General features: G+C 40.3%; 1 protein-coding gene across 11 annotated transcripts in view; it reads left to right on the top strand.

Moving 5' to 3' along the window:
- Pdxdc1 (pyridoxal dependent decarboxylase domain containing 1) overlaps positions 1–25,055 on the top strand; it is a 62,856-nt gene that overhangs the window by 14,645 nt on the left and 23,156 nt on the right. For 10 of the 11 annotated variants that reach the window (XM_027387900.2, XM_027387894.2, XM_027387899.2 and 7 more), the window contains 9 exons: positions 411–491; positions 2,694–2,840; positions 3,948–4,137; positions 5,097–5,165; positions 7,415–7,493; positions 17,967–18,051; positions 19,035–19,083; positions 19,231–19,332; positions 20,893–21,018. In XM_027387900.2, the coding sequence (XP_027243701.1) occupies positions 411–491; positions 2,694–2,840; positions 3,948–4,137; positions 5,097–5,165; positions 7,415–7,493; positions 17,967–18,051; positions 19,035–19,083; positions 19,231–19,332; positions 20,893–21,018 (928 nt within the window). Of the gene's footprint in view, positions 1–410; positions 492–1,775; positions 1,887–2,693; positions 2,841–3,947; positions 4,138–5,096; positions 5,166–7,414; positions 7,494–17,966; positions 18,052–19,034; positions 19,084–19,230; positions 19,333–20,892; positions 21,019–25,055 lie in introns of those variants that run through there. The other variant, XM_035452769.1, reaches the window with a different exon arrangement.

The following is a 25,055-nucleotide window of genomic DNA, read 5'->3' as shown; positions in this document are numbered from 1 at the left end:
CCTCCAGCTTGGATAAGACTTGGAAATAAATGATTACATGTTTAAGGTGGTTGTTCAAGTGAATAGGACTCCAGAATCTTGTTAAAAGAGAATTTAATAAAAATTTTATAGCCTTCTAGCATCTTACAAAGATTGGCTCTTATACTTACTAAATATTCTCTGCTTTCAGGAATGAAATGGTCCATTAAAGAAATACAGCTAGGGTCAAAGAATAAGTAAAGTTATATGATTTGAATGCTTTGAAAATGTACAAACTGTCTCTAAACATTCTTTGTCTTGGAGCTAGCTGCCAAATGTTTAAAAAGAACAGGAACAAAAACCAGTTTTAAGCTAGTTTCAATGAGAGAAATGGTTGGGAGGGGAGGGGCATATGTATTCTTTCCAACCACCTAACCCTTTTTGTTCTGCAGTGGACAAGATATGGTGAGCATCCTCCAGTTAGTTCAAAATCTGATGCATGGAGACGAAGATGAGGAGCCTCAGAGCACCCGGTAATGGAGGAGTGTTAGCAGTTTATCTTTGAAAGTTTGTTCTTGGCTGGGCAGTGATGGCACATACCTTTAATCCCAGCACTTGGGAAGCAGAGGCAGGTGGATCTCTTGAGTTCTAGGCCAGCCTGGTCTACAGAGCCAGTTATAGGACAGTCAGGGCTACACAGAAACGTCTCAAAAAGAAAAAAAAAAAAAAGTCTGTGATTCTGTTCTCATGAGTGGCTCAAGGAAGAAATTACATTGAGTAATAATTTCATTAAAAGTTATATTGAAGCCAGACAGTGATGATGCATGACTTTAATCCAAGCACTTAGAAGGTAGGCTGGATCTCTGTGAGTTCAAGAATAGCCAGAGAAATCTTGTCTTGAAAACAAACAAACAAAAAAATTGACATCTTTATATTCTAAAAGTAGATCCCGCATTTTTATGGTATTAGGACTGAAATGCCATGTGCTTTTTCTATTTTTTCTTTAGCTTGCTAAGAATTACTACCATTAAATTGATTAACCTTCATTGTCTGTGAATCACCTTTTGCTTTATTTATTCATCTGTGTAGTATATTTAAATAAATATATTTTCATTTTGTCTTCAATTTTTTGTTATCAGTAATATAGTTTCTTTGTTCAAAAGGCAGAAGATAAACTAGGCATGGTAGTATATACCTGTAATCCTAGCATTCTGGAGTCATAATAAGCAGGGGTGTCACAAGCTTAAAGCTATTGTGGACTATATAGCAAGACTCAAAACAAAGCAGAATAAAATTGAGAAAAGATAAGAAAGGGTATACAAAAATAGTTTTCTAGGCTGTGGTAGCATATATGTGCCCTGAGTTCAATTCCCAGTACTAACACACACACACACACACACACACACACACACACACACACACACAGAGGCCTCCCTACCTGGTTCTCTTTCATGGCCATAGACGATGTCCACAGGTATTTTATGTGTTTATATGTACAAGCAAAAATCCATACACACCCCATCCAGGCACACTATCTCTGTGTCCTGATTATTTTTCAGTTAGTACTTGGAGTTCATTGCATGCCATACAAGGAACTTTCTCATTAAGAGAAACTTTATTTTACTTTGAATACATGAATAGAATTTGACTCATGTTCCTATTTTACTGATACAAACATTGCTGTAGCCATAACTTTAAGCATATGTCATTTCTTGCAGTGGCAGTGTGTTTGGGGAGTAAGTCATAGAATTAGGATGCTGGGTCAGATAATGCATGTGTGTATTTTGAATTTCATAGACCCCAATGCTCCCAGGAGATAAGCCAGTTCAGAGGCTCACCAGCAGTGTGTGAGAATACTTTCCCCACACCTTTGCTGCAGTGGTGTTAGCACACTTAAGGATCTTTGATAAGTGAGTGAGAAATATAAGGTGAGGTATTTCAGCATAATATTTTTCTTATGAATTAGATTATGTCTTTTATTTGGTTTAAGACTTTTATTGATACTGGGGGTGTAGTTCAGTGGTAGACCACTTGCCTTGCATGGGCAGGATCTCAAGTTCAAGCCTCAGAACCTTTTTTAGAAGTTGTTAAAGAAACAGACTTTTTAGAAGACTTAAAGTATGTATCTGTGTGTGTGTGAATGTATGATATATGTGTGGGTGTCCATGTAGGGGTAGCACCCTATAACTGAGCTACTTGCCCTTACCTTGCAATTCATCATCATCATCATCATTTTTTTTGTGTATGGATGTTTTGCCTGCATGTATGTCTGTGCACCACTTGTACGCCTGATGCCTTTGGAAGCTAGAAGAGTTTGTTGGATCCATTGGGACAGGAATTACAGATGGTTGTGATCTACCATGTGAGTGCTGGAAACAGAGCCTGGGTCCTCTGCAAGAATAGCTAGTGCTCTTAAACTTCTGAGCCATCTCTTCAGCCCTCCTCCCAAGCTCTTAAGGCTGATATTTAACTACATTTTAAGAGAATTTAAGAACAGTTTATCAGTAAAGCATTATCAGTAAAGAGAAGGATATTTATCTTTTAGGATTCAATTTTAAAAGTATTTTTCCCCAAATTTTCAACACCTCATATGCATTTTTTTCTGAATTTCTCTGCAGGACATGAAATGAATTGAAAGTCTGCCAAATTTCTGTGAAACACTGTTTAAACTTTATCTCCTTTTCTATGCTTTGGTGATAATCAGTTCTTAATACGCTAATGATTTTGATTGGCAGAATCCAGAATATTGGAGAACAAGGTCACATGGCTTTGTTGGGTCATAGTCTGGGTGCTTATATTTCAACTCTGGACAAGGAGAAGTTGAGAAAACTGACTACCAGGATACTTTCAGACACTACTTTATGGCTACGCCGGATTTTCAGGTAAAGATGTTATGAGCTGGGTTTTGTTCCAGTTGTTTGTTAAGGATTCATTTATTTACTGGTAAAGACATTATGAGGGATGCGTTTGTTTAATTTTAGGCTTACTTGTTTATTTGTGACAAGGTCTCTATGTAGCATGGCTGACCTGGAACTTGCTATGTAGACCAAGGTGGCCTCAGACTCCAGATCTGTCTACTGCTTCTTCCCAAGTGCTGGGATTAAAGGCGTACAGCACAACACCCTGCTCTCCTTTTTTTTTTTTTCTTTTCTTTTTTAAACATGTATGAGTATTTTTACTGCATGTGTCCATATGTACCTTATGTGTACAGTGCTCAGGGGGTCCAAAAGAGAGTATCAAATTCCCTGAAACTAGAGTTACACAGGTGGTTGTGAGCTGCCATGTGAGTGCTGGGAACCAAACCCAGATTCTCTGGAAGAGCCACCAGTACTCTTAACTTACCAGCTACCTCTCCAGCCATCCTTAAGGTTTTTAATTCCTGGTAAAGGTGAATCAGAATCAGACATGGATTGTGAGGAATGCTTTGTGGTGCTTCATATGCATATGACTCTCCTTTGGAAGGGTTGCTTCACCTCTCCATGCATAGGTTTTGTCTTGTATTAAGTGGGGAGAGCATAAATAGCTATTTCATCTGAGAATTAAATGAGCACGTTAATGCTACTTTATTTCAGATATCTTAGTGCTGACGGCCTGTAGCACTGGCATTAACATGGAACAAGTGAGAGCTGTTGTCTTCAGGCTCTTTATTTCTGGGGACTTTAGTCTTTGTTTCCATTGTTTCTGCTCATTTTGTTTCTGGAGTTAGTTGTGGATGCAGCGTTTTTTGCTTCTCTCCTTATAACCTGCATCTACTGCCAGCAACCAGATATTGAAAATGAAAGGAGTTCCTCACTGTGTCCCCTCTGCCTTGCATAGGATTACTGTCTATGAGAAAAGAATTGCTTTCATAATTTTATACTGGTGAAAAAAATGAGAATTAACTAGAAATAGTATGTGCACACATACATGTAGGCAAACACACAAAGTAAAAGCAAAAAATCTTTTTAAAAATTAAAAAGAGTACATTAACATATGAGATCTCTTAATAGGTATGAAAATGGATGTGCTTATTTCCATGAAGAAGAGAGGGAAGGACTTGCTAAAATCTGTAGGCTTGCCATTCATTCTCGCTATGAAGACTTTGTAGTGGATGGATTTGATGTGTTATATAACAAAAAGCCTGTCATATATCTTAGTGCTGCTGCTAGACCGGGCCTGGGCCAATACCTTTGTAATCAGGTAATGTAAAAAACAGGTGGCGGTGGAGTGGTGGGTTTTTCCATGTGTATATGTGTGCATATTTTTATGTTTGTGTCAGAAGGTACATATGTGTTCATGGAGGACCAGGGTTGATGTCAGGAGTCATCCTCAAATATTCTTTCTTCTTATTCATTGAGTCAGGGTCTCTTAGTCAGGTCCAGAGCTTGCTCTGCAGATTCCCTGTCTCTGCCTTCCAGGACTAAAATTACAAGTCGATGACTACTCCTGCCTGGTATTTGGTTTGAGACAGCCATATTGAGATGTTCACAATCACCTGTAACAGCAATTCCAGGGCATGTGATGCCCTCTCTGGTCTCTATGGAAACCTGCATAAATGTAATGCAAATACAAATGTGTAGGCACACACACATAACACACAAATAAATGTAAAATAGTATGTATGGGACTGGGGAGATGACTTAAAGGTAAAGCGCTTGCTACACAAGGGTAAGGACTACAGTTTGAATCCCCAGAGACTTATGTAAAGTATGTAAAGTAAAGTTGTCCTCTGACTACTGTGGCATATGCTCCCACCAACAGAAAAAAAAGAGAGAGAGAGAGAAAAAAAGAAAAGAAATTTCACCAGCCTAGACTACATGGTGTTGCTGTATCTCAAAATAAATGTTATTACCTGGGCAGTGGTGGTGCACTACTTTAATCCCAGCACTCAGGAGTCAGAGGCAGGCAGATCTCTATACATCAGACTGATCTCAAACTCCACCACCCAGCTTTGTTTTGTTTGTTTGTTTAAATCTTAAAGGTAGTGGTCTCACTGTGTAGCCCAGGCAGACTTCACACATGTGATCGCCAGCCTCAGTAATAACAGATATATTCCGATATGCCTCTTTGAGATTTCTGCTTTTAAAGAATAATTTGTGTCTTGTCTTCGTTGCTCAGTCTCTCACAGTCATAAGTAAACAATGTGTTTCTTCTTGCAGCTTGGCTTACCTGTGTCCTGCTTGTGTCGTGTGCCCTGTAACACTATGTTTGGATCCCAGCATCAGATGGTGAGTTGTTGGTTTGGGGCTTCTATGGTAATGTAGAATTGCATTGTTGCTTCATTTTGTAGCTTGAGTTTCTTTCCAGCCTGGTTCCATAGCTGATTAGCCCCAAAGAAGCACACAGAGACATATTAATTATAAACTGTTTGGCTGATGGCTCAGGCTTCTTATTAGCTAGCTCTCTCTTAATTAACTCATTTCTATTAATCTAAGTATTTCCACATGGTCTTATCTTACCGGAAAAGGGTCCAGACCTGTTACTCCCTCCTCGGCTACATGATGTCTCCTTGTCGCCTCTCTCTCTGCCTCATTCATCTGGTAGCCCCGCCTATCTTTCTGCCTGGCTACTGGCCAATCAGTGTTTTATTCATCAGTCTAGAGGAGAAACATATATACAGCAGGATGTCCCCATCACTTCAGTCTTCCCATAGTCTGCTTTTTTGGGGGTGGCTGGAGGGGCGTTTGGTCTTGGGCCCCTGTATGCTGAGGATGTGCTCTCCCAGCCCTTTCATCGTCGTTCATCCTAATTGAGCATGAGAAACTTTTCCAAGCTCAGAGTTTTAGCTAGTCATCACTACTATCTTCTTTTATTTTTTGATTTGCTGAGGTCTGTCTTCCTGGGAAGCCCAAGCTGGCTTCAGAAGTGTGGTCTTCCTACTATGTGAATAGACAGATTTTGAAATGAAGTCCTTCAATGTAAGGGTTGAGTTGTTGTAATTTTTTACACATGCAATAGATAAATATCTTGATACTGAAGACAGAAGAAAAGGAATTAACTGTAAGATTCTGTGTTTCTATTTTCAAAATAGTTTTCTTGTCTATTTCTATGGGAATGAGAAAGTATTCGTCTTATATATGTATAGTTTTACCTTTGATCTCAATTTTTATAGCTAGTCTATAAGGAAAACTGATTTTATTGTCTATGATTATGGAAAGCAAAGTTGTTAAGAATAAAACTTTGAATATTATGAACTTTCTATAGGAGGAATACTGTGGAATCTTTAATATTAATAATAAAAGAAAAATAAATCACTCAATGATACCAAAAAAAGGTAAAAGTCTCTTCTTGGAAAGGTTTTAAATGTCATTCAATTAAACATTTACTCATATTATAGGAGTAGTCTTTTAAACAGAGGGATTCAGGCTAGGTGTGGTGGCACTATACCTTTAATCACAGCACTGGTAAGTCAAAGGCAGGTAAATTTCCACATAGCAAGTTCCAGGCCAACAAGGCTATACTATGAAACCCTGCCTCAAATAAAAAAGGAGTTCAGAACTCTAAATTTTCTAAATCACAAAAAAACTAATGTTTTTTGAGTGCTTCTAATATGTATTTTGTCCAGGTAGCATAGCATATAGTAGCTTAAAAATTATATATATATATATGTATATATATATATATATGATTGAATAGATTTTAATATTTTAAGTCTGAAATTCAAGAGTAAATAGTTAGCTAACATGAAAAAGTTATTAATTTTTGAGACATCTGTGCTTGTATAATTCGTATTTCACTGGGCATTAACTTAGGTTAGAGTGCTTCCAAGCATTATTCATAGAGTCATGGATTTGAGCCACAGTACCACATAAAAGCAAACATGGTACACACCATGAGGAGTTGGAAGCAAAATGAGGACTTCAAGGCCAGCCTGAGCTACGTGAGCCTGCCTGGTGGGTAGGGAAATGGTTTAATTGGTAAAGTACTTCCTGAGAAGACATGAGGACCTAAATTCAGTCCCCAGAACTCACATTAAAAAAATAAAAAATTCACTTGTGGGTTTTAAAAAATAGGGACTTCAGCTGGGTGGGGTGGCACATGTTTTTAATCCCAGCACTCGAGTAGCAGAACAGGGGGATCTCCATGAGTTCAAAGCCAGCCTGGTCTACATAGCAAGTTTTAGGCCAGCTGGAGTAATATGGTAAGACACTGTCAAAACAACAACAAGAAGCATAGTGGCTCATGCTTGTGATCCTATTGCTGGGGAGGTGGAGTCAGGTTAATCCATGTGCCTTGCTGTTTAACCTGTCTGGTCTCATCAGCAAGCCCCAGGTCAGTGAGAGAGCCTGTCTCAAAAATAAGTTGAATGGCTCTTGACAAAGAGCTCTGAGGTGGACCCTTGGTCTCCAAGCACATCTGTGCTCTAGTATCCATACATGTGTGCATGTGTACACCCTGCACACAAAGTTGTAATTTTTCAGTGTATACCTTGTATACTGATTGGCTCACATTTCTGTGGTTTGTTTGTTGGTCCTAGGATATTGCCTTTCTTGAGAAACTGATCAAAGATGACATAGAAAAAGGAAGACTGCCCTTGCTGCTTGTTGCAAGTGCTGGTAGGTATCCTAACCTACTATGTATGAGGGCACTGAGTACTTGGCCTAAGAGACAGGGTCTTGTTTATGGTGTTTTGTCAAGATGGAGTCTCATTTCTATAGCCCAGGCTGGCCTGGAATCTATAGGAATCCTGCCTTGGCCTTGTAAGGGCTGATGTTAAAGAAGTAAGACACCAGGACCCATCAAGGAGTGGCACTCTCTCTCTCTCTCTCTCTCTCTCTCTCTCTCTCTCTCTCTCTCTATCTATCATGTATACAGTGTTCTGTCTGCATGTATGCCTACACTCCAGAAGAGGGCACCAGATCTCATTGCAGATGGTTGTGAGCCACCATGTGGTTTCTGGGAATTGAACTCAGGACCTTTAAAAGAGCAGCCAGCGTTCTTAACCTCTGAGCCATCTCTCCAGTCCCAGGAGTGGCAATCTTAAGGAAAAAAAAAAACTTCTGGAACTGATTTGTGAACCTGGAAAGGTTTCTATATTTCTGTTTAGCAATAAACAATTAGAAATTAAATTTAAGGCAAGCAAGATGGCTCAGTGGATAAAGATGATTGTCACATCTCATGGTGAAAAGAGAGAACAGAGTCCTGCAAGTTTTCTTCTGACTTCATTGCACTCTGTGGCATGTGTGCCCACACATACACATAAAATATATGTAATAAATAAGAAATTGAATTTAAAATGTCTTTTATAATAGCATCAAAAAGGATAAAAATGGGGCAGCAATATGACTTAGCAGGGAAAGGTGCTTTCTGCCTGATGATGCATACCTGATGTCTTAGTTATGCTTTCTATGACCAAAGGGCATGTTGGGGGCAGGAACCTGGACATACAAGTTGATATAGACACCATGGAGGGGAGCTGCTTACTGTAAGGCCTGCTTTCCCCAGCTTGTTCAGCTCACCTTCTTATAGAACCCAGGACCAGCATCCCAGGGATGGCAACACCCACCATGGGCAGGGCCCTCCCCCATTGATCACTAATTGAGAAAATGCCTTACAGCTGGATCTCATCGAGGCATTTCCTCAGCTGAGGCTCCTTCCTCTGATGACTCTAACTTGTATCAAGTTGACATACAAAAACAGCCAATATACCTGACAACCAGAGTTCAATTCTTTAAACCCACAGAAAGGTGGAAAGAGCACCAACTGCACAAAGTTATCCTGTCTTCCACATTGGTGCCGTAGCATGTATATGCCCCCATCCCAACAAACATATTCAGCTCACATGTCTATACACAGACTAATAAAGAAATTTAAGAAAACCTCATGAGAATATTTAACAAGAATATGTGTAATATCTTGTACTGAAAAGTATAGCATATCCCTGAAAAGAGTTTAAGAGGGCCCAAATGTACTGTAGGCTCTGTCTCTGAGTCATTTCTCCTAAACAAGCCCTGTCACGATCTCTGTATAGCAAGTTCCAGGACAGCCAAGGCTACATAGCAAGGTCTTGCCTCAAAACAAACAAAACCAAAAAATAATGAAAAACTTGACTTGTGCTTAGCAAGTACAGGGCCCTGGATTCAGCCCCCAGCAACAAGAAGCATTTTCTGTTTGAGAAGAACTTTTGAGCTGCTGTGGTGGCTCACGCTTTTAATTCCAGCACTGGAGGTACAGAGGCCGGTGGATCTCTTTTGTGTGTTTAAGGCTGGTCTGGTTTACATAGCAAGTTCCGGGACAGCTACATAATACTCTGTCTCAAACAAGCAAAAACAAAAAGCCCTATTAAGAAATGAAAAGCAGCATTGGGACTTATGCCTTTAATCCCAGCACTGCACTCAGGAGGCAGAGGTGGGTGGATCTCTTTGAGTTCCAGGCCAATCTGGTCTACAAAGCAAGATCTAGGACAGCCAAGGCTGTTGCACAGAACAACCCTGTATGAAAAACAAAAACAAAACAAAACAAATGAAAAGCAAGCGATAGGCTGGGAAAAGTATTTCAGAACACTTCTTTCTGGCAAGTAACTTATATCTAAAATTTGTAAAGTTATGTTGTAATTCAGTAGTAAGTGTTGTGGGGCATTCACCAGAGAAGACTGCTGGGACATGGGTTTAAACCAATAGAAAGTCTTTATTAGCTACACTGGGTGTTCAGGATCCCAGTGTAGTTGAGCCTTTCTCGGGGAGCATTTAAGCATAAAAACCATGTTCTGGGTTGGCATACTTCAGTTAACAAGAATAGTTAGCCAGAAGCAGAACTACAGGAGCTAAAAGGCAAGGTTAGTAGACTTTGAGACTTTCCCAGAACGTATGGACTTTGATGGATTAGGTCTTTGTTTTCGTTTTGGCAGGTGGTGCTGTCTGTGTGCTGAGTTTTACAGCCTAAATGGCACTTTCATTATGGGGTCAGTTGTGCTAAGGTATTGGGCCCCATTACAGTAAGGTGACAGACAGCTTTAAAATGAACAACATTTGGATGGATACTTTACCAAAGGGCATATAAGCACTTGAAAAGATGTTTAATATCAGTAGTATTGGAACAGTACAGCTCAGCTGCATATTTGGTACACACTTAAATCATAGTTTGTAATCCCAGCACTTCAGAGGCTAATGCCTGAGGATCAACAGTCAAGGTCTGTCTGGGCTAAATGGAGAAGCCACAATAAGGTCTGGGATGCAGTAGTTCAGTTGGTAGAGTGCTTGTTAGTATGTTCAGAGCTCTGGGTTTGACACTTAAGTTTAAGTGAACCAAATGTGGGCAGCACATGTCTGTAATTCCAGCATCCTGGAGGTGTGGGCAAGAAGTTTGAAGTTCAGGGTTGTCTAAAGCTTTATAGTGAGTTTTGGACTAGGCAGTCTCAAAAATATAAAATAAAATAATAAAGTAAAACCATAGTGAGAACTCAAGATGTAATAGTATAGTGATGAAATGTTTGTCTGCTATGCCTCAGACCCTGGCTCCACCTCTTATTTAGTTATTCATTTATTTATTTATTCATTCATTTATGTATTTATTTATTTATGGTCCCACTGCTGGGGCAAAAGTGCCTAATATTGATAGGGATCAAGCAGCCACATACATTCCTGGTGTGCTGCTGTGTGACAAAAGTTTTCCTGGGGAGACACAGCACACATGTCTGTTCACCCCAGATAGGGATGCCACTACAGACTAAAGTGCAAATGTCATTAAATCCAACTTGATGTTTTATTACGGTTAGTTACAGGAGCAGAAATGACTCAAGGACAGCTGTATCAGCAAAGCCCATCCCAGCATGGTAACAGCTCAGAAGGCTGAGAACCTGGAACACACTGCACAATCTGCAGGCAGCTCAATAGGTTGGAGTTGTTATGGGTCTGGGTCACTCAGATTCACAATGATCATGGATAAATTTTAATAAGAAGAGGCCTTATTAAATACTGGTCCTGGGGAATGGTGGTGGTGCACACCTTTAATCTCAGCACTCAGGAGGCAAAAGCAGGTGGATGTCTGTTGAGTTGGGGCCAGCCTGGTGTAAAGATCAAGTTCCAAGACAGCAAAGCTACACAGAGAATCCCTGTTTCAAAAAAAAAAAAAAAATACACTTATGCTGGATGCTCACAGCATCAGGACTTCAGCCAAGAGCTCTCTTCAGATGCAGCAGCTAGCCATATCGGCCCAGGGTTTATAAAGACAAACCCACAGGATTACAGGTATTCTGCCTAAGTATAGGCAGGGTCTTATGTTAACATGTATGTCTTGCAGTTGTCTTCCTTTTGAGCAGAGTAAGCAAGTTTGATTACAAAATCAGCCTTATGACCTATCAATTTGCAAGAACAGCAAATGTTAAGAGATCAGTGAATTTAAGAATAGTCTTCAGTGTCTGGGGGAAAAAAGGACATGGGCTGCTAGGGTACAATCTGTACAAGTTAGGGATTTATGTGTTAGAGGCATGCTTTGGTTTTTGGTCTCTCAAGCATAGTAACTCTAAACTTTAAATGTAATGTGAACATCACAAGAGAGTCCTTTCCAGGTGCCTCAGTTGAGCTACCCCTCTTCCAGGCAACTGGTCTGGTCTCAAAGTCGTCTTTGCTGTTTTGCTTGTCTGAGTCTTCTTTGCAGCTTGGCTCTGCTCTTCTGAGAGGGACTCTTCAGCTTTTACTGCTTACCCTAGCAGGGAGGGGCCTAGTGAATCTAGGTCAGTTTCAGGGACTTCCTGAAGCTATTTGAGTTTTACCTTTCTGCTTAAGGAGCTTCCCTGAAGGGTGGAATGTTTCAATCTCAGAGGAAACTGTTTGTTACACAATGTTGAAATACAAAATATTGCAGCTGTTCTGTTTCTCAGTGTGCCAAATGCAAATCCTTGTGATCCACTCATCCCACTACTGGGGTTTATCAAGGAAAAATGAAAGGATCTCCTCACACAAAAATTTCCATGCATGTATTTGTTCATTAATGAGATAACTTGAGTGTTCTTCACATGGTGAATGGATAAGCAGATTGGATCATATGCCTATAGTGAAATACTAATCAATAAGTAGAGAGTGTTGATGCACACCTCAGAGGCATGCTGATGTACAAAGGGTTGCATACAACATGGTGCATTGATTTGACACCTTAGGGAAGACAAGACTTGAGTGGCAGGAACAAGTGAGGATTATTGGGTCATGAGTTAGGGAAGAGAGTGGCTACAGTGAAGATGGGGAGCTGCTTTTTTTGTTGTTTTTTTTGAGACAGGGTTTCTCTGTGTAGCTTTGGAGCCTATCCTGGCACTTGCTCTGGAGACCAGGCTGGCCTCGATCTCACAGAGATCTGCCTGCCTCTGCCTCCTGAGTGCTGGGATTAAAGGCATGTTCCACCAACACCTGGCGGGGGAGCTTTTTTTTTTAAATTTCTCCTTTGTTTTATTTAGAAACAATCATTTTACACATCTATCCCCCCTTCCCTATCCCTCCCATCCTCCTATGTACCCTACTAACCCTTCCTAACCTACTCCCCACCGACTCCCTAAGAACAGTGAGGCCTTCCATGGGGGAATCAGCAAAGTCTGTCACATCATTTGGGGGAGGGCCTAGACCCTCCTCTGTATATCTGGGCTAAAATAGTATCCCTCCATAGGGAATGGGCTCCTGAAGTCCATTAATGTGCTAGGGATAAATACTGGCTCCACTGTTAGAGGTCCCATAGACTGCCCTGGCCTCCTAACTGGAACCCACATTCAGAAGGTTTGGTTTGTTCCAATGCTGGTTCCCCAGCTTTATGACTGGGGTCCGTATGTTCTCACTAGGTCAGGTCAGCTGTTGCTGTGGGTTTCTCTAGCGCGATCTTGTCTCCTTTGCTCATCTCTTCTCCCTGTCTACAACTGGATTCCAGGAGTATGGCTCATTGCTTAGCTGTAGGTCTCTGCTTCTGCTTCCATCGGCTACTGGATGAAGACTCTAGGGTGGCAATAAAGGTAGTTATCAATCTCATTATAGGGGAAGGGCATCCAAGGCTGCCTCTCCACTACTGCCTAGATTCTTAGTTGGGGTCATCTTTGTGGATCTCTGAACATTTCTCTAGTGCCAGACCTCTCTCTAAACCTATACTGGCTCCCTCTATTAAGGAATCTCTTTTCTTGCTCTCCTCTCTTCTTCCCCTGACTTAGTTTTCGTGATCCCTTATGTCCAATAAGATACAGGGAGTTATTCCAATTTTTTTGTATGTTGAGGTTTGCTATGTTGCCAAGTATGTGGTCGATTTTAGAGAAGGTTCTGTGTTGCACTGAGAAGAAGGTATATTCTTTTGTGTTTGGATGGAATGTTCTATAAATGTCTGTTAATCCATTGGGTCATAACTTCTATTAGTTCCTTTGATTCTTTGTTAAGTTTCTGTCTGATGGTTTTGTCTAGTGGTGATAATGGGATATTGAAGTCTCCCATTATAAGTGTGTGAGGTTTTATGTGTGATTTGAGGGGTTTTCTTTAAGATTTTATTTATTTATCATGTATAAGTGTTCTGCCTGCATGTATGCTTGCATGCCAGAAGAGGACACCAGATCTTACTACAGATGGTTTTAAGCCACCATGTGGTTGTTGGGAATTGAACTCAGGACCTTTGGAAGAGAAATCAGCACTCTTAACCTCTGAGCCATCTTTCCAGCTCCAGTAATTTGAGGTTTAGTAATGTTTCTTTTATGAATGTGGATGCCTTTGTATTTGGGGCATAGATAGTTGTTCAGAATTGAGTCTTCATCTTGATGGATTTTTCCTGTGATGAGTATGAAATGACCTTCTTCATCCCTTTTGATTGATTTTAGTTTGAAGTCTAATTTGTTAGATATTAGGATTGTTACACCAGCTTGTTTCTTGGGTCCATTTGATTGGAAAATCTTTTCCCAACCCTTTACTCTGAGGTACCGTCTGTCTTTGAAGTTGAGATGTGTTTCTTGTATGCAGCAGAAGGATGGATTCTGTCTTCGTATCCATTCTGTTAGCCTGTGTCTTTTTACAGGGGAGTTAAGACCATTCATATTGATGACCATTGATTATTAGTTCCCGTTTGTTTTGAATTTGTTGTTGTTGGTGGTAATTGTGTGTGGATTCCCCACCCCCTCCCCCCACCCCTTTTTTTTTTTTGGCTCTTGGTAAAGAGGGATTATCTATTGCATATGTTTTTCTGGGTGTAGTTAACTTCCTTGGGTTGGAATTTTCCTTCCAGAACTTTCTGTAGGGCTGGATTAGTGGATATGTATTTTGTTTAAATCTGGTTTTGTCATGGAATATCTTGTTTTCTCCATCTATAGTGATTGAAAGCTTTTCTGGGTATAGTAGTCTGGGCTGGCATCCGAGGTCTCTTAGTGTTGGTAGAATATCTATCCAGGACCTTCTGGCTTTCAGAGTTTCCATGGAGAAGTCAGGTGTAATTCTGATAGGTTTGCCTTTATATGTTACTTGGCCTTTTTACTTTGCTGCTCTTAATCTTCTTTTTTTATTCTGTATATTTGATGTTTTGATTATTATGTGGCGAGGGGACTTTTTTTTGTGGTCTACTCTATTTGGTGTTCTGTAAGCTTCTTGTACTTTCATTGGCATGTCTTTCTTCAGGTTGGGAGAGTTTTCTTCATGATTTTGTTGAATATGTTTTCTATACCTTTGAGGTGGGTTTCTTCACCTTCTATACCTATTATTCTTAGGTTTGGTCTTTTCACAGTGTCCCATATTTCCTGGATATTTTGTGTTAGGGATTTGGACTTAAAATTTTCTTTGGTCAATGAATCTAATTTTTTTTAGTGTATCTTCAACACCTGAGAGTCTCTCTTCCATCTCTTATATTCTGCTGGTTATACTTGCATCTGCAGTTCTTGATCATGTACCCAGCTTTTCTATTTCCATCATTCCCTCAGACTGTGGTTTTTTTTTTGTTTTTTGTTTTTTTTTTTTTTTTTTTTTTTTTGGTTTTTCAAGACAGGGTTTCTCTGTGTAGCTTTGGAGCCTATTCTGGCACTCGCTCTGGAGACCAGGCTGGCCTCGAACTCACAGAGATCCGCCTGCCTCTGCCTCCCGAGTGCTGGGATTAAAGGTGTGCGCTACCAACGCCCGACTTTTTTTTTATTGTTTCTATTTCAGCTTTCGAACCTTGCACTGTTTGAATTGTTTCTTGCAATTTTTGGTTTGTCTTTTTCTCCATTTCTTGAATTTTTTGTTTGTTTTTCTTCCATTTCTTTAAGGGATTTTCTCATTTCTTCTTTGAGGGTCTGTATCATCTTCATGGTTGTTCTCTTCTGCTTCATCTGTGTTGGGGTGTTCACGTCTTGCTGGTGTGGAGTCTCTATACCCTGGTGGCTTCATATTGATGTTTCTGTTGTTGACTGTGTTCTTATACTGTTGTCTTCCCATCCCTTCTTCCAGTGGGTGCAGGTGTGGTCTCTTCCTCTCCTCTTGTCTCCCAGTGAGTGTAGGTGGCCTAAGAGTTGGATGTCGGCAACTCTGGATGATCCAGCCTCTCCTGGTATTCTCCTCATGCAGAGGGCGTAGGGGGGGCCAAGATTCTGATTCGGGCTGACTCTGGATAGACCGGGCTGCCAGGGCAGTCCACTACATGCGGGAGCAGACCCAGGAAGTTCCAAGGAGTGGATAGGCTGGAGTTGGGCCTGAGTTGGCCCCTCATTCATCTCAAATGGAGGATGTAGGGGGAGCCAAGACTGCAATGTGGGCAGACTCTAGATAGTCCTGGCTGCTGGGGTGGTCCACTCTATGTGGAACAGACCCAGGAAGCTCCAGGAAGGGGATGGAGGGAAACCATACTCATCTCAAGTAGAGGGTGTAGGGTGGCCAAGTGATAGGAGAGCTTTTAAGGTAAGAGAAACAGTAATGATTGTGATGTTAGTTATACACTATATATATGTAACTATATTTACTGAACTATAAATTTATTTGAATGGTTTGTTTCAGATGAATTCTATTTTAATCAGGCTGTTTGTCTACAAAAAGAAAACACTTAAATATCCACCGTATTGCCATTGGAAAATTGTTGCTTTCTGCTTGACTCACCTTACTATATATATTTAAAAAGCACAAATTGATTCATATTCAGTCACTTTATAGAATAGAGATTGCATTAGCATGTGACTGAGTGACCTCCCATTTTTTCTTGTGAGCCATTTTCTTCCCTGAATACATGCCCCCAAAACACATATTACCAAAACATATGAAAATACTCTGATAGTGACCCAGTCACTAAACTTGGCTCTGTACTTTCATGTGGATAGAAGTATTACAGCCAAGTCTTGTTTAATTCAGTAACTAAATGTGTGGTATACATGACTATAATTCTGGTACTGGAGACCTGGTGTATATAGCAAGTACATAGCAATGCCTAATGTACAAGCTACATAGAGACACCCTGTCTCAACAGACAGAACCAAATTAAAAAAAAAAATTAAAAGATTTTGAAATTAAAAGATTTTTGAAGTTTGGGATATGTCAAGCATAGTGTTACACACCTTTAATCCCACAGTAATTTGAGTTACTGAGTTCTAGCCAGGGCTACATAGGAAGACCTTGTGTTGGAGGGGTTTTGTTGGGTGGTGTGCCTTGGGCACAGTCTTTATTTAGAAAGGGTTTCTTGCTGGCCTGGAGCTTGCCAGGTAATGCTAGGCTGCCTGGCTGGCCAGACTCAAGGGTCTACCTATCTCTGCCTCCCACTAGGAATACAAATAGTGCTACCATCATGCATGGCTTTTCACATGAGATCTGGGTTTTGAACTCAGATCTTCATGCTTGTGGACAGGAACTTTACCTAACCATCTCCCCAGTTTCCCTTTCCCCCTTTTTGAGATAAAAATCTCATGTATTTTATGCTGGTCTTTTACACAGGTAGCCAAGGATGACCTTGAACTTTTGGTCTTAGTGCTAGGATTACAAGCATGTGTCGCTATGCCTGCTTTATGTAACACTGGGGATCTGACTTAAGTTCTCTATGTGCTAGGCAAACATTCTACCAACTCAGCCACACTGCCAGCCAACATTACCTTTTTTTTTTTTTTTTTTAGATGGGTTTGTTAAGGCCATGGTGAGGATAAAGAGGTTCTTACTAGTTGGGATTTTATTAAATGAAAATTCAGGGCATTTGGAGGAATACATGACTCTATGGTTTACTTGAGTCCTATCTGAAAAAGGGGTATGCTCAGCAAAGTCTACAGTGCAAATTACTGAGGGGTGAGCTCCAAGTCTTTGATATATGTTTAAGTGTTCTTCAAAATACATGTTTTATAATAACAAAGAACCTATGTGGTAAAAACTCAAACTCATATTACATATTGTTTTTATAAAGGAGACACCTATATCAAAATAATTCAGGATGTAGAGATAAAAAATGAGAAAGGATATCTTGAACAATGTCAACAAATATACTATACTTAGAGTAGTGAGAATAAAATAATTCACATTGATGAGACATAATCTGAAAGAGGAAATAGTTAAAAATGCTTATGGACAGGCCTGGAGAGTTGGCTCAGAGGTTGAGCACTCACTGCTCTTCCAGAGATCCTGAGTTCAATTCCCAGCAATTGCATGGTGGCTTACAACCATCTGTAATGAAATCTGGTGCCCTTTTCTGGCCTGCAGGGATACAGAATACTGTATAATAAATTAATCTTAAGGGGAAAAAAAGAAGACAGTCGACAGGCTCCATAAAGAACATTAAAAAAAAAAAATGCTTGTGGACAAAGCTTTGAGGTTTATAAAGAAAGTGTTTATAGAATGCAGGCTTAAATTGACAGTCCCACAGTCCCAAGTGGCAGACTTGGCAATTTCCTATGACCCAACAGGTCTAGTGATTTAAAAATCCAGTACACAATTTCAGTACAAAATTAGATACTTATAAAGAAGGAGGCACATTCTACACAAACCAACTTGCAAGTGTTGATTTTAAGTCATCCCACAAGAAAGATTTCAAGGTAGGAATATACTGCTGTTTCAATCCTGTGGAGATGCTATGTAACTCTGTAGGAAAACTCTCTCACTGTAAAGATTCAGAAGGTACTGGGTTGCTTTTAAATCTCCTGTTTATTATAGGAACTGCAGCAGTTGGACATACGGACAAGATTGGACGTTTGAAGGAGCTCTGTGAGCAATATGGCATCTGGCTTCATGTGGAAGGGTAAGTACACTGTAAGATTGGTCAGTTCCATGTTGGTCCTCATGGAGAGTGGACACCCAGACCAAACTCAAACTGATATTTATCATTAAAAGCCTGCATTGCAGATGACAAAATTATCAAAACCAGCTAAAGCAAAAAGAGATTTTATTTCTTTGTGCAACTGAAATGACCAGTATTAGGACTGGCTTTAAGAATTCCATATATTCCCCTCCACTTCTCTCCTAATCATGGTCACTTGACTTGATTTCCTATGTTTTGGCTCATGGAGAGACATTTCCTATTATGGTAAAAAAAAAAAAAAAAAAGTAACTGCAGAAATCCTAGCTTCCAGGCAGAGGCAGGCAGATCTCTGTGAGTTCGAGGCCAGCCTGGTTTACAAGAGCTAGTTCCAGGGCAGCCTCCAAAGCCATAGAGAAACCCTGTATTGCAAAAACCAAAAAGAAAAAAGAAATCCTAGCTCCCATTCCAGCTTCATGTTCTGTGAGTTCCTCTGATAGTTGAGGTGTTTTGGAAACCACTGAAGTGGGTAAATGACTCCACCTGAGCTTATAGTTTAGCAAAGGTGATAGGGTGGTTTGACATAAGGCCCCTGGGGTGTCTTTAGGGAAAGGAGGGGCAGGTACAAGGCAGCCAGATGCCCATGTGACTTCATCATCCAAGTTACGAGTTCTTTTATCATGTCTACGAAAAGAACAGTGATTGAGGAGGAGTGGCCATTGTCCTAACTAAGCAGGGACAGCCCCTAAAGCATGTTTTTTGTTTGTTTGTTTGGTTTTTTTTGGTATTAAAAGTCTATTTTGAAGCTTTCATTAGCATTTCTGTAGTTCCCATCTTTCTCTTTAATAAATGCTAGTGAAACAAAAGACATCGGTGAAGAAGTTCACATATCATGACAACACAATTGGTTCTTTCTTGTAGAGTACCTACTTAGGGAATAAGTAACATTAACTAATTTGTTCTTAGACTGGTCCTTTTTCTTCCAGTGTGAATCTGGCAACATTGGCTCTAGGTTATGTCTCCTCGTCTGTGCTGGTATGTTGTTGGTTTATTGAATATTGGTGGTGATAAGGAGCTTAGTCTGTTCAGTCCATGCTGGCTTTTCATAGTTTTCATGACTACAGGAGGGACTGTGTTTTGTGTCCTCTGGTCACCTAATGAACAAAGCTCTTTTTTTGGTAGGCTGCAACCAAATGTGATAGCATGACACTGACTCCTGGCCCGTGGCTAGGTTTGCCAGCCATTCCTGCAGTGACACTCTACAAACATGATGATCCTGCCTTGGTGAGCTGACTGTCACTAGGGAATGAATGGTATTCATAATTGCCTTCTGGGATAGAATATAGAGAAATAAAGGATTTTTTCTTAATTCTACTTCTGTTCTTAATTCTACATCTGTTGCCTTTTTAAATTACTTTTTCTTGCAAATGTACAAAATAATGGGTTTCATTATGGCATTTTGATACATATATATTGTACCTTGTTGCCCATATTCTCCATTGCCTTTTTTTTTTTTTTTAAAGTGGGCATAGTAGCACATACCTGTAATCCTAGTACTCAGAAGGTTAAGGCAATAAAATCTCAAGCTTAAGGCTATCTTGGATTACATAGCAAGTTCTAAGATAGCTTAGGCTACACAGTGAGACCCTGTGTCAAAAATAAAAACAAAAAACAATTGCTGGACCTGGAGCTCCATTGGTAGACTGCTTGCCTAGCATACTTGAAGCTCTGGATTCCATGCTCAGCACCACATAAAATAGGTGTAGTAGAATGTGCCTGCTGTTATTCTAGCACTTGGGAGGTTGACTAGAGGATCAGGAGTTCAAGGCCAACCTAGGATACATAGGCTCTGTGTGTTGAAAGAAAGAAAGAAAGAAAGAGAGAAAGAAAGAGAGAAAGAAAGAAGAGAAAGAAGAGCGAAAGAGAGAAAGGAGAAAGAAAGAGAGAAAGAAAGAATAAAGAAAAGAAAGAAAATCGAATCCATACTTTAAAAAAAAAACATTTGAGGGTGGCGGCGAGGAAGTCCACATGTGGTAGCACACATGTGGCGGTCAGAGGGTGTCTTTGTAAAGTTTCTCCCTCCACTTTCCCTTGGGTCTAGTAATCAAACTCACATGAACACCATCTTCTCAGCTCAGGAAGCCACACTTTAAATATTTTCAGGTATGCCCTGTATTTCCTTGTATATATGAAAGATTATTTTTGTGTGTGGCATTTTATGTCTATGATTTTCTTTCTGTTGCTTGATCACAATTTCCTTAAAAATGGTCATTTGTGAGCTTTTAGGGTGTTGCCAACTTTTTGTTTATAAGACAAGCATCCTTTTACATATTAGATTATTTCCAGAGATTAGATTCCCAAAAGTAGAATTACCATTTAAGACCCCTGACGCATATTTTCCTGTACATGTTGTAACATAATAGTTCAGTTTAAACCCTAAATTGTGTTTTTTTGGCAGATGTGTTAGCGATAGGTACATGCAAAGTAAATGTTTAGTCATTACTGCTCTAACAGTTGATTTCTTGCTTAGTTGAAAATGGCCAACCATTTCAAAGATGCTCATAGTAACCCGTCAAGAGGCTGCCTCCTGAGTGGCTAAGAAGCGTGGCTCTAGAACATGCCTCATCTGGATTCTCAGCTGGAGTAGTTCTGCCTCTCTTCACTTGTGACCCCTTGAGCACACCTGGGGCTCTGAGCTCACTCACCTAGGGTGCTGGTTGTTGAAAGGCCAGAGCCAAGTCTCCAGCATGGCATTTGATACCTTCCTAGTGTGCAGTGAAGAGTAGCTCGTCAGTACTGACATTCCAGCAGCCCTGGTCAGTGCACCTGTCTTGTCTCTTTTAGACTCTAGTAGCTGGTCTTACATCAAATAAGCCTGCAGACAAACTCCGAGCCCTGCCGCTGTGGTTATCTTTACAATACTTGGGACTTGATGGCATTGTGGAAAGAATAAAGCACGCCTGTCAGCTGGTGAGTAGAAACCTGAACATTAGAGAGTTACAGAGGCTCCTCCACAGAAGCAGAGACAGGGAAATCTTACTTTTGGTCTGTCTGTCCAGTATCTTGGCACCGTGGTGTACCATCTCATCAACAAACAAACTAGGTGCCTCTTGTGTATATGCATGTTTCTTAGGGGTTCTGGGAGAGACTGGTGGCATTGGCCAATATTATTTGCAGATGAAAAGTGTCACAAGATGACTTCCAGAAAGAGAGAAGGTGCATAAATACTGCTGTTGACTGACTGGCCTTCCAGGGAGAGGGAGTATAGAAATTGAAAATTCAATGTAGAAGCCTGGTATAGTGGCCCACACCTTTAATCCCAGTATTTGGGGAAGCAGAGGTAGAAGGATCTCTTGAGTTTGAGGCCAGCCTATTCCTCTATAGCAAGTTCCAGGAAAGCCAGGACTGCATAAAGAGACCTTGTCTTAAAACAAAAAGATAAATAAAACTTAAAAAAAGAAAGGAGAAAAATAAAATTCAGTATGTGTTATTTTTTGTGTGTATTTTTATTAATGGTTTTAGAATTTCATATATTGTAGTTTTACTCCCCTCTCCTAACTTTTGTAAATCCCATTCCATTCCATACCCACCTTACTTTGTCTGTTTTTGTTTTTGTTTTACCTATCAAGTCCCATTTAGCACTGCCAGTATACTCTTTTGTGTGTGTGAGTAGAAACCTGAACATTAGAGAGTTACAGAGGCCCCTCCACAGAAGCAGAGACAAGGAAATCTTACTTTTGGTCTGTCTGTCCAGTATCTTGGCACCGTGGTGTACCATCTCATCAGCAAACAAACTAGGTGCCTCTTGTGTATATGCATTCCTGGTCCATTCACAGACCAGGTTAGACATACCAGAGCCACACCCTAAAGAAAGGGAGCTCGCTCTCTCCCAGCAGCTCTCAGTACCAATAGCTCTAAACTCTGCTAGAAGGCATGGCTATTTTTTTTAAGATTTATTTTATTTTATGTGTATGATTATTTTGTTTGCATATGTGTCTGCGTACCATGTGCATGCCTGGTGCCCTGAGACCAGAGGAGGGCATTGGATCCCCTGGAACTGGAATTTCATGGTTGTGAGCCATCATTTGGGTAATGGAAGTTGAACCTGGGTGCTGTGGGAGAGTAGCCAGTGTTCTTACTGCAGGGCCATCTCTTCATCTCCCAGGTACTAATATTTTTAATATAGTAGTTTGTTTCCTGTTTGTAAGGCTCTGGGGACAAATCTCTCTGCATTAGAGGTATTCTAAGGATGAAAAACATAAATTTTGTTATAGGTGAATGTCATCTGTTTGGCTGCTATAACAAAATACCTTGGACTGGGTAATTTGTGAGTCATGTTGCTTATATTTGTAGATGCTCAAAACTGAGGTCAAATGTCAGTAGATTCGGTGTCTGGTGAAGGCCTTAGAGGGTACCATGTATGTATTCTCACCTGGAAACAGGGAATGCACTCCCTTCTTTTTTGTTTGCTTTTTCATTTTGTTTTGTTTTGTTTTGTTTTCCCGAAACTTTCTCTGTTAACAGCTATGGATGCCCTGAAACTCTTATAGACCAGGCTGGCCTCAAACTCATAGAGATCTGCCTTACCTCTGCCTCTCTAGTGGTATTAATGGTGTGCCCCCCACTGCCAGCCGTCATCCCTTCATCCTCTTTGTATAAGCATGTTCACAAGTCTTTTTTAATGAATCCATTTTAGTGCATGATGCTTGAGCCATCATGTACTAACCACTTTCATAAGAATATCATTGTTTAGGATATTGGGTTTCGGTATAGCAATTTTGGACAGACACACATATTAAGGACCTTACCCTTTAAAAAACAAAAAATTTAGGTATGGAAGCTCAGGCCTGTTTCCCAAACACTCAAGAAGCAGGCAGAGGCAGGAAGGCTAGGTGTTCAAGGCCAACTTTGGCAGCAGGAAAAAGAGATTGGGTTTGAGTATGGCCATTCATGACTGTAATCCCAGCTTTCGTGAGGTGGGGACAGGAAGATCAAGGAGGAGATCAAGACCAGCCTCACTACATAGTGAGTTTGAAGACATTTTGGATTACATGAGAAGCGATGTTAAAAAGGGAAAACAGTCATATTTGTGTGGTGTGAACATTGATCCCTGTGTCAATTTAAAAGCATGATGCCATCTTTTGAGACCTTTAATTTCTCAATGTGATATGCAATAATAATTTACTTATAAGGACTTAAGTAATCTGCATTAAACTATTAAGTAGTATCTGGTCACATAGATTATTCATATAGGTTTAAATCTTTGTTTTAAATATATTCTTGGGCTGTGGTTGTAGGCCAGTGGTAGAGCACACACTTGGTATGTGCAAGGCCCTGGGTTCAGTCTCAGTACCCTCAAACAAATACTCCACTGTTTCTCCCTATACCCAGGATATTGGCACTTTCTCCTGTTGTTTTTATACTTAAAAAAAAATTAGTATTTCATTTTTTTTTGGTTTGTAGATTCATTCTTTTTTATATTAAAAAGTAATTTCAAGATTTATGGTTATAAAAAGCTTTTTGTTTTGTTTTGTTTTGTTTTTTTTGTTTTTCTAGACAGGGTTTCTCTGTGTAGCTTTGGAGCCTATCCTGGCGGCACTCACTCTGGAGACCAGGCTGACCTCGAACTCACAGAGATCCACCTGCCTCTGCCTCCCGAGTACTGGGATTAAAGGCTTGTGCTGCCAATGCCCAGCTTATAAAAAGCATTTTTAAAAAGTGTTTTCATTTTCTTGAGGAGTGGCCATACTGATTTCCAAAGTGTCTGTACAGGTTGGCCCTCCCACCAGCAGTGGAGGAGTGTTCCCCTTTCTCCACATCCTCTCCAGCATAAACTGTCATTGGTGTTTTTACTTTTGGCAATTCTGACAGGAGGAAGATGGTATCTCACAGTTGTTTTGATTTGCATTTCCCTGATGGCTAAGGATGTTGAACACTTTCTTATGTGTCTTTCAGCCATTTTAGATTCCTCTATTGAGAATTGTCTATTTAGTTCTGAACCCCACTTTTTAATTGGGTTGTTTGGTGTTTTGGAGACTAGCTTCTTGAGTTCTTTGTATATTTTGGAGATCAGCCCTCTGTCAGATGATGGGTTGGTGAAGATCTTTTCCCATTCTGTGGGCTGCTGTTTTGTCTTGCTGACTGTGTCCTTTGCCTTACAGAAGCGTCTCAGTTTCAGGAAGTCCCATTTATCAATTGTTGATCTTAGTGTCTGTGCTACTGGTATAAAATTTCAGGAAGCGGTTTCCTGTACCAATTAATTCGAGGGTATTTCCCACTTTGTCTTCTAATAGGTTCAGTGTGGCTGGATTTCTGTTGAGGTCTTTGATCCATTTTGACTTAAGTTTTGTGCATGGTGATAGACTTGGATCTATCTGCAGACTTCTACATGCCAGCATCCAGTTATGCCAGCACCATTTGTTGAAGATGTTCTCTTTATTCCATCGTATAAATTTAGATTGTTTGTCAAAAATCAGGTGTTCATAGGTGTGTGGGTTAATATCAGGGTTCTCAATTTGATTCCGTTGATCTACCTGTCTATTTTTTTTGCCAATACCAAGCTGTTTTCAGGACTATAGCTCTGTAATAGAGCTTGAAGTCAGGGATGGTGATGCCTCCAGAAGTTTCTTTATTGTACAGGGTTGTTTTGGCTATCCTGGGTCTTTTGTTTCTCCATATAAAGTTGAGAATTGTTCTTTCAAGGTCTGTGAAGAATTGTGTTGGGATTTTGATGGGGATTGCATTGAATCAGTAGATTGCTTTTGGCAAGATTGCCATTTTTACTATGTTGATCCTACCTATCCAAGAGCTTGGGAGATCTTTCCATTTTCTGGTATCTTCTTTAACTTCTTTCTTTAGAGACTCAAAATTCTTACGGTACAAGTCTTTCACTTTTTTGGTTAGTGTTACCCCAAGGTATTTTTGGACGAGTGAAGAGCAAAGGGGTCCAGACCAGGCTGGTGAAACCCACAGAAACAGCTGACCTGAACATCGGGGAGCTCTTGGTC

The sequence above is a fragment of the Cricetulus griseus genome, assembly GCF_003668045.3.
Source record: "Cricetulus griseus strain 17A/GY chromosome 1 unlocalized genomic scaffold, alternate assembly CriGri-PICRH-1.0 chr1_1, whole genome shotgun sequence".
Taxonomy (NCBI): Eukaryota; Metazoa; Chordata; class Mammalia; order Rodentia; family Cricetidae; genus Cricetulus; species Cricetulus griseus.
This window is presented reverse-complemented; position numbering and strand designations above follow the sequence as displayed.